The sequence below is a fragment of the Benincasa hispida genome, chromosome 10 (assembly GCF_009727055.1).
Source record: "Benincasa hispida cultivar B227 chromosome 10, ASM972705v1, whole genome shotgun sequence".
In the NCBI taxonomy this organism is placed as follows: Eukaryota; Viridiplantae; Streptophyta; class Magnoliopsida; order Cucurbitales; family Cucurbitaceae; genus Benincasa; species Benincasa hispida.
This window is the reverse complement of record NC_052358.1, coordinates 48441880-48454842: the sequence shown is the minus strand read 5'-3', so window position 1 is coordinate 48454842 and position 12963 is coordinate 48441880. Positions and strand designations below refer to the sequence as shown.

Here is a 12963-nt window from a genome sequence, read left to right as displayed (position 1 = left end):
TTTCAACTAAACATTTACCATTGATATTTTATATCATCTTAATTACTTCTAGGTTTAAATTCTATTTTAATCTTTGAACTTTGAATCTTGTTCTATTTTGGTCCCTAAACTTTAAAAAGCATTCGTTTTAGTCCCTAAACTTTTAAAAAGTGTTTATTTTATTCTCTACTATCAAAATTATGTTAATTATTCAACAAAAATGTGAGAGAGCTTGTATTATTGGATGACTATGCTCTAGATATATTGAACAAGATGAAAGTGAAGTAAAATGTTAAGAACCAACACGTCAAAATACTGAATGATCAAAATTTTGAATTAAAAATGTCTTTTAAATTCTCACGCTTTGCCACTTTATTCAAAATTGAAACTCTAGATTTTTTTAGTGTAGCTAACTTATTTGGTAGTCTAATCATCCAAAAATACATATCACCTCGCCATTTTACTAAAGTGTGAACAAAATCTTAATATAACAAGGATCAAAATAAGCACTTTTTAAAAGTTAAAGGACTAAAACGAACAATTTTAAAAGTTCAGTGACCAAAAATAAAACAATATCAAAGTTCGGGGACTAAAACGAACATCTTGAAAAGTTTAGGGATCAAAATAGAACATTATACAAAGTTCAGGGACTAAAATAACTTTTAAACCAAAATTCTATTATTAATTATTAATATGGAAAATTTCTATAAATAGAAAAATCCCAAAAATATTTATATTTTATAACAAAAAGTTCCAAAAGTATTCATTTTATAGCAAAAAGTTCCAAAATTAGTACTTTTGGACCTTTTTGCTATAAAATGTAAATATTTTTTTATATTTAAAAAGAACCCTATTAATATTGTAATCAATTTGTATTTATTTAATTATTTTTATTAATTAAATAAAATCATTTAAATAATATTTCATTAAGAGTTACTTTCAAATATATTAAATGAGCTAATATAGCAAAATGCCACTGTCTACAAATTTTACTACATTTGAAAATTCGAGCAGCTTTATTATTTAAAATAATTACTTTTTAATATTATAGATATTCATTTATTTATATTTTAAGTGATTAAATAATTAATCAATATAACAGTATATTAAATAATTAAATTTAACTAAGACTATATTACTTATTCTCTTACCTTTGATTAAATAATTATTTACTTTTAGCTTATATATATATAATTGATAAATCAAACACTCTTATATAACTTGTAGACATTAATTATCCTACAAATTCAAACACATATATTAACTATCTGAGAAATTTAAAAAGTAGACATTTAACTTTCATATTCATGACACTGTCTGAGATACAAAAAACCCTAAAAGTATAAGAATATAATTAAAATGCATAAATCTATCATCAATGCGATGAAAACAACATATTAAAAAATAAAAATCATATTTCAACTACCATAAAAATTTCACTTTAATTTTAAAGTTAGAGATTCGATTTTCTCGAACATCATTATTATTATATATTTTATTTGGTATAAAACAAAATAATATGCGAAAGGAAGAAGATGACTGGAAAGTGATTGTCATTTGAATTTGAGGCCTCAAATAATTTTGTATTGACAACGCTCCATTGGGAATTTGTAATTCACCATTGATCAGGGACGGGAGGGCTCTCTGTCTACGACTTCCTCATCCATTTCTGTATTAAGAAACCACGTCTTTCACGTTTTTTCTTACCAATCTCTGTTTACAAGAAGGATCTCAACAAACATTTTGATTTTGATTTTGATTTTGCTTTTGCACAGCGATAAAATCAAAAAACAAGTACCCAAACACTTCTTTCAAACTTCGCTCTGCAAAATCTCGTTTGTCTTCCATTTACGTTAACCCTTCATTCATCATTCCTTTTGAGTTTGAACTTGTCATCAACAATTGAAGAATAGGAATCCCATTCGAGGAATTGGGCATTTGTTCTGGGGGTTGACCAGCGAGAGATCTGAAGCTCTGTGGATTTGAGAGCGAGAAATGGGGAGTTTGGGGGCAATTTTGAAACACCCAGATGATTTTTACCCGCTTTTGAAACTGAAAATGGCCGCTAGACATGCGGAGAAGCAGATCCCACCGGAGCCTCATTGGGGATTTTGCTATACCATGCTGCATAGGGTCTCAAGAAGTTTTGCACTCGTTATTCAGCAGCTTGAGCCCGAGCTTCGCAATGCTGTAAGTTGAAGATCAAGTGTTCAACATCTTTTTTTTTTATTTTTCTCATAATACTGATATTTTGGTGTTTCTTTAGTTGAATGAATCTGTTTCATTTTCTGGGTTTCTGGTGTTGATGATGAAATCCCTTTATCTGCTCTGATGGGTTTTCTCTTTGAACAGTTTGTTGGATTGGTCGTTCGTTTGCAACGTTGTTAGGGAAGAAAAATATTGATCGGCGTAGAATCTTATACTGTTTGTCTTATTTACTAAAGAATATCCAATTTATAGCTCAAATATCGCCATCATAATCCTTTTGGGAAGTAAAATAATTGATTTAGGATTATAGAAAATCACTCTATTCTGCAAATCATACCTTGTGATTTGAAACATTGTTATGGTTTGAAATCTGCTAATCATGATATTATATCTCAATTAAGTTTAATGAAACTAGTACCCCTGCACTCGTAGAAGTTACCAAGGTTAATTCTACTGAAGTTGCCACCATAAATGGAATTGTTGTGTTTCTTGATTTAGCAAATTACAACAATATTTGAAACTATCCGTGAAGTAGGCAAACTAAATGAACTTGATTTGTAGTCGTCCCTTAAATTGAGACCATTTATCTATCGACTTTTAAATGATGCAAAAAAAAAAAAAAGTGTATATATAATTTTGGACAATTCAACTTTTCTCACGAAATTGCCAATTATATTAACTCATATTTGTACAACAACCAAGTGGTTTGACTATGTCCATGTAATAGTATCTACTGGCGAAAGCTTTGCATGTCTGGGCAATTTATTCACCTTTTTTAGATTTTTCATCACTGTGAAATCTTTCTAGTTTAATTTCCTTCTACTATAACACACCTGTATTTATGCAAATATTCCTTACTTCGAAGCTATGCTGGGTTTTATTTGTTTGTTTTGGATTGCGGCATTCAATTTGTCTTTACTGCATTGGATTGTAGTACAAGTAAAAGCTCTTACTACACAATCTCATTGTTTGTTTGTCCAGTAATTATTGAAGTGTTTGTATTTGTTTATCTATCATAATATGAAGCTTATCATTTTCGTTTATTTACAGGTATGCATATTTTATCTTGTTCTGCGAGCCCTCGACACTGTTGGTATGTAATGAGCTCTTTACTTCTTTTTGTATGTGAGATCCTGATGTATGCATCGTTATCCTTAAATTCGAGAAATTTAATGGTTTTTTCTCCTATAATAAATAATGCAGGTGGAATAATAACTAGGTTGCTATTTTGGTCGCTGGATATTGTGTTTTACTTCCTTCCTTAGCATATATCTCATACCATCTTACTCCTACTAAATTATCTTAAGTCCATTACCCTAAGTTTGTAAACTTAATCTATTTCAAGTTCTCACTTGAGTACTCACAATCTTAACAGTTGGGATTCCAACTAAGTAAAAAGGAAGAATACAAGGGCATACAAAAAAACCAAGCCCACAAAACCCCTTAGAGAGGGATTTCAACAAAGTAAAATGTTTCCAAGAGAATAATTACAAAAAATCATCCTATCTTAATATGTTACTTAATTGATAAAAACTATTTTTCTTCTTTCCAATTATATAGATACATGTGTATGTATGAAGAACATGTAGAATTTCCTGTTTGTTTCATTTTGATGTGGGTTAGCCTAATGGTCTTATTATCATAGAGATTTTTTGGTTTATGGCATTTACTTCTCTCCTTAGACTTCACGTTGCACCTCTTGGGTTTCCTGAAAGATTCTGTCCTCCTGGTAGATGTTTTCAAACTGATCTACCGTTGATATGTTCTTTACAGAGGATGATACAGGCATACAAACGGACATCAAAGTGCCCATTCTGAAAGCTTTTCACTGTCACATATATAACCGTGATTGGCATTTTTCATGTAAGTTTTGTACTACTGATTCTGTCCTCTCTTTAGATAAAAAAAACAAATTAATAAAATGAAGTTCTGTGCATATGAGAACGATGTTTTAAGAGTTGTTTTTATTCAGGATCTCCTCTTCTTCTACTGAATGTGTTCTTTTTCCTATATTTAGGTGGCACAAAGGACTATAAAGTTCTTATGGATGAGTTTCATCATGTTTCAACTGCGTTTCTAGAACTTGGGAAAGGGTTTGTTACTGGAACCTACTGATTCCTGTCTGATGCTCAGTAATTAATTGTTGATTAATGTCTATAGCAGTGTTTTTTCCCCCACATTTTCTTCTGGCTTGGGGATTGTTTAAAGATCTTCAATAAACTACAATTAATGGTTCAGGGATGATGGTACATTAATGACTTGATGTTCTTTCTGAATTCAATTTACTTCATCACTGCAATTATTTCTGCTTTCTTATTTTCTTTCTTTAAAAAAATAAACAAACTTATATGTGTACAAGAAAGAAAGCTACAAGAGACTAGTGGAACTAGTTGTCCAACTCTAGAGCAACCTTTTCATTTTGGTATCTAATAAAAGGCCTCCAACTTGTCGAAGTTCTTAAAATGGAACATAAAAAAATCCTTCTGCATTCAACATCTCTGATTCTCACCAAAAGTTCTTCGGTATTTAACTCACGATGCTTAATTGCTTCTGCAGGTACCAGGAAGCGATTGAGGATATCACAAAACGGATGGGTGCAGGAATGGCTAAATTCATTTGCCAAGAGGTACAATATGGGTCTGTCATCCATGTTTCTTATTGGCTTTTACATTTGCATACTATGTACTTTCGACACATTATTTTCCTTATGTATGTTGACTTTTATTTGCATTGCATTTGTGCCATTTTTGTAACATTAGTCTATTAACAAGACCTGCTTAGGGACAGTTAAAATTAATGCTCTTAAACTATTTCCTGTTAATTTTATTTGAAGTGTCAATATTACACATTTTCTCTTTCCTTCCTACCTAATAGAGTAGTAAATTAGTAATGTGAGGGGCATGGTGGAAGTAATGTATTGATTGGTGAAGAGACTGAAACAATTCTTCTCTTCTTGTAGGTTGAGACAGTTGATGATTATGATGAATATTGCCACTACGTAGCTGGACTTGTCGGACTAGGTTTATCTAAGCTGTTCCACGCTGCAAAGTTAGAGGATTTGGCACCTGATTCTCTTTCAAATTCAATGGGATTGTTTCTTCAGGTCAACTATTATTACTTAAGTGATCATTGTTCTTTCAAATAGTTCATTAACTTGTTGAAGTTTGACTCTGACATGCTTGTTTTGAACTATTTCACACAGAAAACAAACATTATCCGAGATTACTTGGAGGACATTAATGAGATACCAAAGTCTCGGATGTTTTGGCCTCGTGAGATTTGGGGCAAATATGCTGATAAATTAGAGGTGCATAAGTCTATATTCCATTTATCTTTTGCTTTCTACTTTCTAATTTTTCTACTGTCTTTTCATCTGATTTGCTTGTTTCACCATTTTTTTGCTGCAGGATTTTAAATACGAGGAGAATTCAGTCAAGGCCGTGCAGTGCCTCAATGATTTGGTCACTAATGCTTTGAACCATGTGGAGGATTGTCTGAAATACATGTCTAACTTGAGAGATCTTTCCATATTTCGATTTTGTGCAATCCCTCAGGTATTAAATTTTTTGACTCAGATGTAGGGTAAGTCGTAAGCAAGGGTTTCCCCTTTGAGCTTATGCATTTGTATCATCAAACTTGCAAATTTATATGGACCCGATGGTGTGTTTCCTCCTTGACCTCCTAATAACTTTTCCAAGTGATTCTGTTAGGCACCTGCTCTAGAGCACCTTTCTAACCAGCTTCTAATCGGGAAAAAAGAGTTGTAATAAGAAGAAAAGAACAGAGAACAATAAAAAATAGCACGATCTTCATATTGAATAATTCCTTCCTTATCAGCCACAAGATTCAAGAGTGTTCACAATCAAAAACAGAAGGAAAAAGATGAAGGAAATACTCAGAAAATAATAAGACTAAAGCAACCCAACTTGGTATTCGAGAGATGCTGGAAATCCCTCCATGAAGATCGAATCTCCCCTTTCTTCACTAAATTCTTCCTGCCTCCTTCATTCCAGCCTTCCCCCATTTGTCCATCCTCCCGTGGTCCCTCCTCCAACGGCCTCCTCTTCTATTTTGCTTGTTGAAACCATATCTTCATCTCCCACTATCCCTTTAACCGTATCTTTGTGTGAGTTTCCCTTTTTGCCCCTCCTCTTATAGGTAAATACAATAGGAGGTTTTACATTACCGCTCCTCTGAAAGTGCACCTTGTCCTCAAGGTGGAAAGATGGAAATTGCTGTCTTATGTTCGATGCTGATTTCCAAGTAGCCTCACTATCCGGAAGACCCTTCCATTTTACTAGCCATTCTTGTGTATTCAGCTCTTCATTCCACCTTACTCCTAACACAACTTCAGGGCAACTTGTAGTTCAAAATCTTCGATTAGTATAGGAGGTAAGTGTTGTACCTGTTGAGATTTGCCCAACTTTTTCTTAAATTGAGAGACATGAAACACATCGTGTATAGCTGCTTCAGGTGGTAGATTCAAACGATATGCTACTTCTCCTATCTTCTCGGACACTTGATAGGGACCATAAAATCTCGGGGACAACTTCTCACTTTTTCTTTTTGCCAATGAGCATTGTCGGTAAGGCCTTAGCTTGAGGAAGACTTCTTCCCCTATCTCAAATTTCAACTCACGCCTATGCTGGTCCGCTTGCTTCTTCATTCTGTTTTGCGCTATCACTAAATTCTCTTTGAGCGCGTTCAAGGCTAGGTCCCAATCCTTTAAGAGCCTATCTACACTGTCATTGGTTGACTTTGTTTCTCCATAGTGCACTAGCAGTGGGGGGGTCCGTTCATAGATTGCTTGGAAAGGTGTTGTTCTTATAGACACATGGAAGGTAGTGTGATACCAGTACTCTGCCCAAGACAGCCATTTATTCCATCTAGTGGGTTGTTCATTGCAGAAACACCTAAGATATGTCTCTAGACAGCGGTTTACTCGCTCCGTTTGGCCATCTGTTTGAGGATGGAAAGGCGTGCTTTTTCTCAACTTGGTCCCCAATGTTGCAAATACCTCCGTCCAGAAGTTACTCAAGAATATCTTATCCCTATCTGTGGTAATCGACTTAGGGATGCCATGAAGCTTGATGATTTCTTGAATAAAGGTTTCCGCCACTTGTTTAGCTGAAAATGGGTGTTTCAATGGAACGAAATGCCCATATTTACTTAGTCTATCTACTACCACCAAAATGGAGTCGAAACCCCCTGCCCTCGGAAATCCCTCAATGAAATCCATTATCCATTCTTCCAAGGTTAATTCGAGAATGGGCAATGGTTGCAGCAGTCCTACAGGTGTTAGAGACTCAGACTTGTTCCGTTGGCAAGTGTCACAACCTTCCACATATCTCTTTATATCATTTTTCATTCCTGGCATATAACTTCCCGCTCATGCGTTTGTATGTTCTTAAGAACCCCGAATGACCCCCAAGTATTGAATCATGAAAAGTGTGCAGGAGGGATGGTATTAGAGTGGACTGTTTCGGAATTACTAACCTCCCTTTATAGAGTAGCTTCCCTTTTGACCACTAGTAGTTAGGTTTGCCATTAGGATTGTCTTTCAGCAAGGAGATGATCTGCTGTAGCTCCTCGTCCTCTTCCACCACTTTAAGTATGAGCTCCACATCTACCACTGCCAAAGAGTACAAACTGAGGAGTTCTGATGGTAGTTGCACCCGTGAAAGGGCATTAGCTGCTTTGTTCATCAATCCTGGCTGGTAAAGGATCTCAAAATCGTATCCTAGGAGTTTGGTTAACCAGCGCTGGAATTGTGGTTGCACCTCCCTCTGTTCTACTAGAAATTTCAATGCCTTCTGATCTGAAATTACTGTGAATCTCCCCCCTAACAAATAACGTCGCCACCTTTGGACAGCTAACACCACTGCCATTAATTCCCTCTCATAGATCGACTTATTTTGTGCTCGTTGTGAGAGCTTTTGACTGAAGAAGGCGATTGGCTTGTCCCCTTGAGTTAACACATCCCCCACCCCTGTTCCTGATGCATCGGTTTCTATGATGAAAGGTTGATTGAAATCCGGTAATGCGAGAACAGGGCACGATGTCATCTGTTGTTTCAAATCCTCAAAAGCTCGGGTGGCTGATTCATCCCAATTGAAACTATTTTTCTTGAGTAATCTCCTTAAGGGAGCTGCCCTGGTGCTGTACCCTTTGACAAATCGACGGTAGTATCCAGTTAAGCCCAAAAATCCTCTCAATTCAGTTACATTTGTGGGACACGGCCAGTTTACCATAGCTTGGATCTTCTCCCCATCGCATTCACAAACCCCTTGCTGTGAGATCCAATGCCCTAAGTATTGAATTCTCTCTTGGCAGAAAAACACATTCTTTTGGTTAGCAAACAGTTGGTTATCCCTTAGCACATTGAATACAACTCCCAAATGAGTCTCGTGAGATGAAATATCTGGACTATAAACCAAAATGTCATAAAAAAAACACGTATAACGGCGTAGGAATGGTTTAAAGACCTGATTCATGAGAGATTGGAATGTGGCAGGTACATTAGTGAGTCCAAACGGCATAACCAAGAACTCGTAGTGTCCTTCGTGTGTCCTGAAAGCTGTCTTCTCAACTCTTCACTCGCCTCATCCGGATTTGGTGGTAGCCGGACTTCAAATCAAGCTTAGAGAAAACCACAGCCCCGTGCAACTCATCAAGTAGTTCTTCGATTACAGGGATAGGGAACTTGTCTGTTATTGTAGCTTGATTCAACCTTCGGTAGTCTACACAAAATCGCCATCCCCCGTCTTTCTTTTTCACCAACAATACTGGATTTGAGTAAGGACTTCGGCTAGGCCGAATGAAGCCAGCTTGTAACATTTTTTGGACTAACTTCTCTATTTCTTCTTTTGTAGCATAGCCATACTTATAAGATCGCACGTTGATTGGATTTGTGCCTTCCTTGATGGTTATTCTGTGATCTACTGCCCTTTTAGGACGAAGGGAGGTGGGCAAGTTAAAGATATCTTGATTTTGGTTCAACAGCTCTTGGATCATGATGGGTAAAGCGGGTCGAATTTGTTCCTTCTTTCCCTCTGTTTCTTCAGAATTCTCAATCTCAAGGTACTGGAAGTCCACTAAGAATCCCATATCTTCTTCATACCATTGTTTACTCAACGTTTTAAAAGATACTTCAGCTTTAGTGAGGGATGGATCCCCTCTCAACATGACTTGAGCTTCCCCTGACCAGAAAGCCATAGTTAAAGAAGGCCAATGAATTCCCATGAATCCTGTGGTACACAGTCAGGGCATCCCAAGTACTACATTCATTCTCCCCAATTCCATAGCCAAAAAGTCAGCCTTCACTGTCAAGTTCGGTAGTGTGAGCTCTACCCCCTTGCATATCCCCTTCCCTTCTATTTCGCTCCCATTCCCTATAACCATCCCGAATTTCTTTTGTTGTTCCACCGGTAATCCAAGTTCCCTCACTGTGTCATGATGGATAAAGTTGTGAGTAGCACCGGAGTTGATGAGTACTACCACCTCTTTACCTTTGATTTTTCCCTTTAGCTTCATTGTTCCCTTCGCAGTAAACCCAAGTAGGGAGTTCAGTGATAGCTCGACCTTCTCCCTCACCTCGACATTCTTCATTTCAGCCACTTCTTCCCCCTCGGCCATCTCTTCTTCCTCCATTTCTTCCTCTTTGTTGGTTATGAATAGCATCAGTTGCCTATTCTCCTTGAATTTACATCGCTGCCCGGAGGGGTTATCCTGAATCCGACCTTGGTTTTTTTCGCTCATTTCCTTCTTATCGTTTAGGCCCATCCTCTGGTTCAGCCCACTACGGCCCATCTCCTTCAGTGCTAACTTAAGAGCGATGTTTCGGTCATTAACCAACTGTGCTTCCTTCATACCGTCATCCAAGGATTTAGGATTTCGACTCACGACTTCAGCTTGCAGCTCCGGTTCCAGTTCGTTCATGAACGCATCCCTCAAAACTTCCTCTAATAGGTCCGGCAAGGGTGTCGAATAATTGACAAACTTCTTCACATACTCTTGGTAAGAACCTTCTTGCCGAATTTTGAGAAGTTGTGCGCACAGACTCCCTTCTTCTACCTTCCGATAATATTCAAACAGCCTTCGCTTCAGTTTATCCTAAGTGGTGATGGCCCTTCGGTTATTACTCCAGCGGAACTAGTCAACTTCATCAGGGGCAAAGCTGATCACTGCAACCTTCACTTTCTCGATGTCGGAGAGATCGTGTATCTCGAAGTAGTGCTCCGCGCGATAGACCCATGACTCCAGATCGTCACCTGTAAATAGAGGAATTTCAAGACGCTTGTACTTACCTCTATCCAAGTTGCCAACTTCTGAGATTTGAGAGGACTCCGCTTCTTCTACCTTTCCTTTCGCTTTGAGGTTGCTCCCCTCCGTTAACGTCGACTCCTCCTTCTTTCGAGTTACATTGCTCTCCCGGACTTCCTCAGTGAGCTTCTCGAGATTTTTGCACAATCCCAGCAACAGGTCCTTTAGCCCCGCCATCTCCCTCTCCGTGATGTCCACACTCTCTTCCAATTGTTTCTGTGTCATGGCGTGCGTTTTCCCCAGGATTGCAGCTCTGATACCACAATGTTAGGCACCTGCTCTAGAGCACCTTTCTAACCAGCTTCCAATCGAAAAACAGAGTTGTAATAAGAAGAAAAGAACAGAGAACAATAAAAAATAGCACGATCTTCTTATTGAACAATTCCTTCCTTATCAGCCACAAGATTCAAGAGTGTTCACAATAAAAAACAGAAGGAAAAAGATGAAGGAAATACTCAGAAAATAATAAGACTAAAGCAACCCAACTTGGTATTTGAGAGATGTTGGAAATCCCTCCATGAAGATCGAATCTCCCCTTTCTTCACTAAATTCTTCCTGCCTCCTTCATTCCAGCCTTCTCCCTTTTGTCCATCCTCCCGTGGCCCCTCCTCCAACGGCCTCCTCTTCTATTTTGCTTGTTGAAACCGTATCTTCATCTCCCACTATCCCCTTAACCGTATCTTTGTGTGAGTTTCCCTTTTTGCCCCCCCTCTTATAGGTAAATACAATAGGAAGTTTTACAGATTCCAATTCGATTAACAATTTTATATACCAAACGAAGAAGCCACCAACACTTCCAATCATTTAAGTTCATTATATGTACATATTTCCTGTTTCATATTGAAGCAATGGTCCTTTATGGCACAATTAATATAAAATCTGAACCAAGATGCACTCCAAACACGTATAGTCAATTTTGATATAAATAAATGTTGCTGTATCTCTTTCATGCCGATAACAGGATTTTGACATTTTTGTAGAAGTAATTATCTCGTCTGAGATTTTCTTTATAGATTATGGCGATTGGAACTCTAGCATTATGCTACAATAACATCGAAGTCTTCAGAGGGGTGGTCAAAATGCGTCGGGGTTAGATTTTCATTTACAGTTTCCTTTTTCTTTTTAACAAATAACTTGTGAAAAAAATCCCAAAAAGGGTGCACCAATTTGGAGAGAAGTAAAAGAAGAAAGCTAGCGTTTTTAGAAACTACCCACAGTTTGAATTTTTATGGCTTTTGTTCTGCAGGTCTTACTGCAAAGGTCATTGATCGGACGAAAACAATGGCTGACGTTTATGGAGCTTTCTTTGATTTTTCTGTTATGCTGAAAGCTAAGGTAGAAATCTTCTTGTCAGACTCAGCGATCGCATATTGCTTTTCTCCATAAATATCAGAGCTTATCACATCATCATCTGAAGTTGCTTTATTTAACTAACATCCTTGGGTTCTACAGGTCAACAGCAGTGATCCTAATGCTTCTAAAACCCTGAGCAGGATCGAGGCAATACAGCAAACCTGCAAGCAGTCGGGACTCTTGAACAAGAGGTTCGTATTATCCATCCTCAAGTCTCGCTCTTCTCTATCTTTCAACCTTAAATTCCTCTGCACACTCTGAAAATCTTTCGTCTGTGTTATTGTTCACTAGGAAATTGTATGTAGTAAGAAGTGAGCCAATGTACAATCCAGCTGTGGTGAGTTTCCATTACTCAAAGCTCATCAAAACAATATCGTTGTAACGTAAGGATATCTGATGATGTTTCTGTTGTTCCAATCCAGATTGTCATACTTTTCAGCCTATTATGCATCATTCTCGCGTATCTCTCTGCCAAACAGTTACCAGCCAATCAATCCGTATGAGTGTCAAACTCCGGTCAGTTTCGTACCAATGGGATCACTGATTACAAAGGAAACCAATCAAACACAAGAATATATCTAGTCGTTTATAGTTTCTTCGAATGCAGTATACGAATGTCAACAGAACACACCGCAAACGTGAACGGGATGATTCGGTTTCTGGCTCCACTATCTTTCTCAAAGCTTTGTTTAAACATTAATGGCTGTAAGTTACTGTCTGTTTAGTATAGAGCAGGAAACAAGTGAAATCCTGTGTAACCTTCTAATGGATGTAGTGTAATGGTTGACAAGGAAATAAGCTTGTTATTCATCTTTTTTTCAATCCTCTATTAAGGGATTATATCTTGGAATTAAAATCTGTTCGGGCCTGGTTGATAATATTCTCCTCTCTTGTTTTCTATTTCTATTTCTCATCTTTAAGAAACTGACCTGTTTGATAGTCATTCTTATTTCTTATTCCTCAAATTTGGAAATGTTCTTAGAAATGGGGTAAAAATTGAGAAACTATAAAAAATAATTTCTCCTTTCGTTTCTATTTTATTTAAAGTTGTTTTTAAAACATATCAATGCGTAGATTTGGTTAGTTGGAGAAGAAGCATGC

The 12963-nt window shown here is 37.1% G+C and overlaps 1 protein-coding gene across 1 annotated transcript; it reads left to right on the top strand.

The window, feature by feature from the left end:
* The first annotated feature begins 1526 nt into the window (after positions 1-1526).
* Positions 1527-12742, top strand: LOC120088762 (squalene synthase 12-like). Its single transcript, XM_039046199.1, has 13 exons — positions 1527-2169; positions 3238-3280; positions 3961-4050; positions 4205-4280; positions 4744-4813; positions 5147-5290; positions 5390-5494; positions 5595-5741; positions 11523-11598; positions 11756-11844; positions 11962-12053; positions 12154-12199; positions 12285-12742. The coding sequence occupies exons 1-13, from the start codon at positions 1975-1977 to the stop codon at positions 12363-12365; spliced, it is 1254 nt and encodes a 417-aa protein (XP_038902127.1). The 5' UTR covers positions 1527-1974; the 3' UTR covers positions 12366-12742.
* The last annotated feature ends 221 nt before the right edge of the window (positions 12743-12963 follow it).

Coding starts and splice junctions, on each gene's coding strand:
- LOC120088762 (XM_039046199.1), top strand. CDS start 1,975: ATGGGGAGTTTGGGGGCAATTTTGAAACACCCAGATGATTTTTACCCG. Junction 3,281..3,960: donor GCGAGCCCTCGACACTGTTG/GTATGTAATGAG, acceptor TGTTCTTTACAG/AGGATGATACAGGCATACAA. Junction 4,051..4,204: donor CCGTGATTGGCATTTTTCAT/GTAAGTTTTGTA, acceptor TCCTATATTTAG/GTGGCACAAAGGACTATAAA.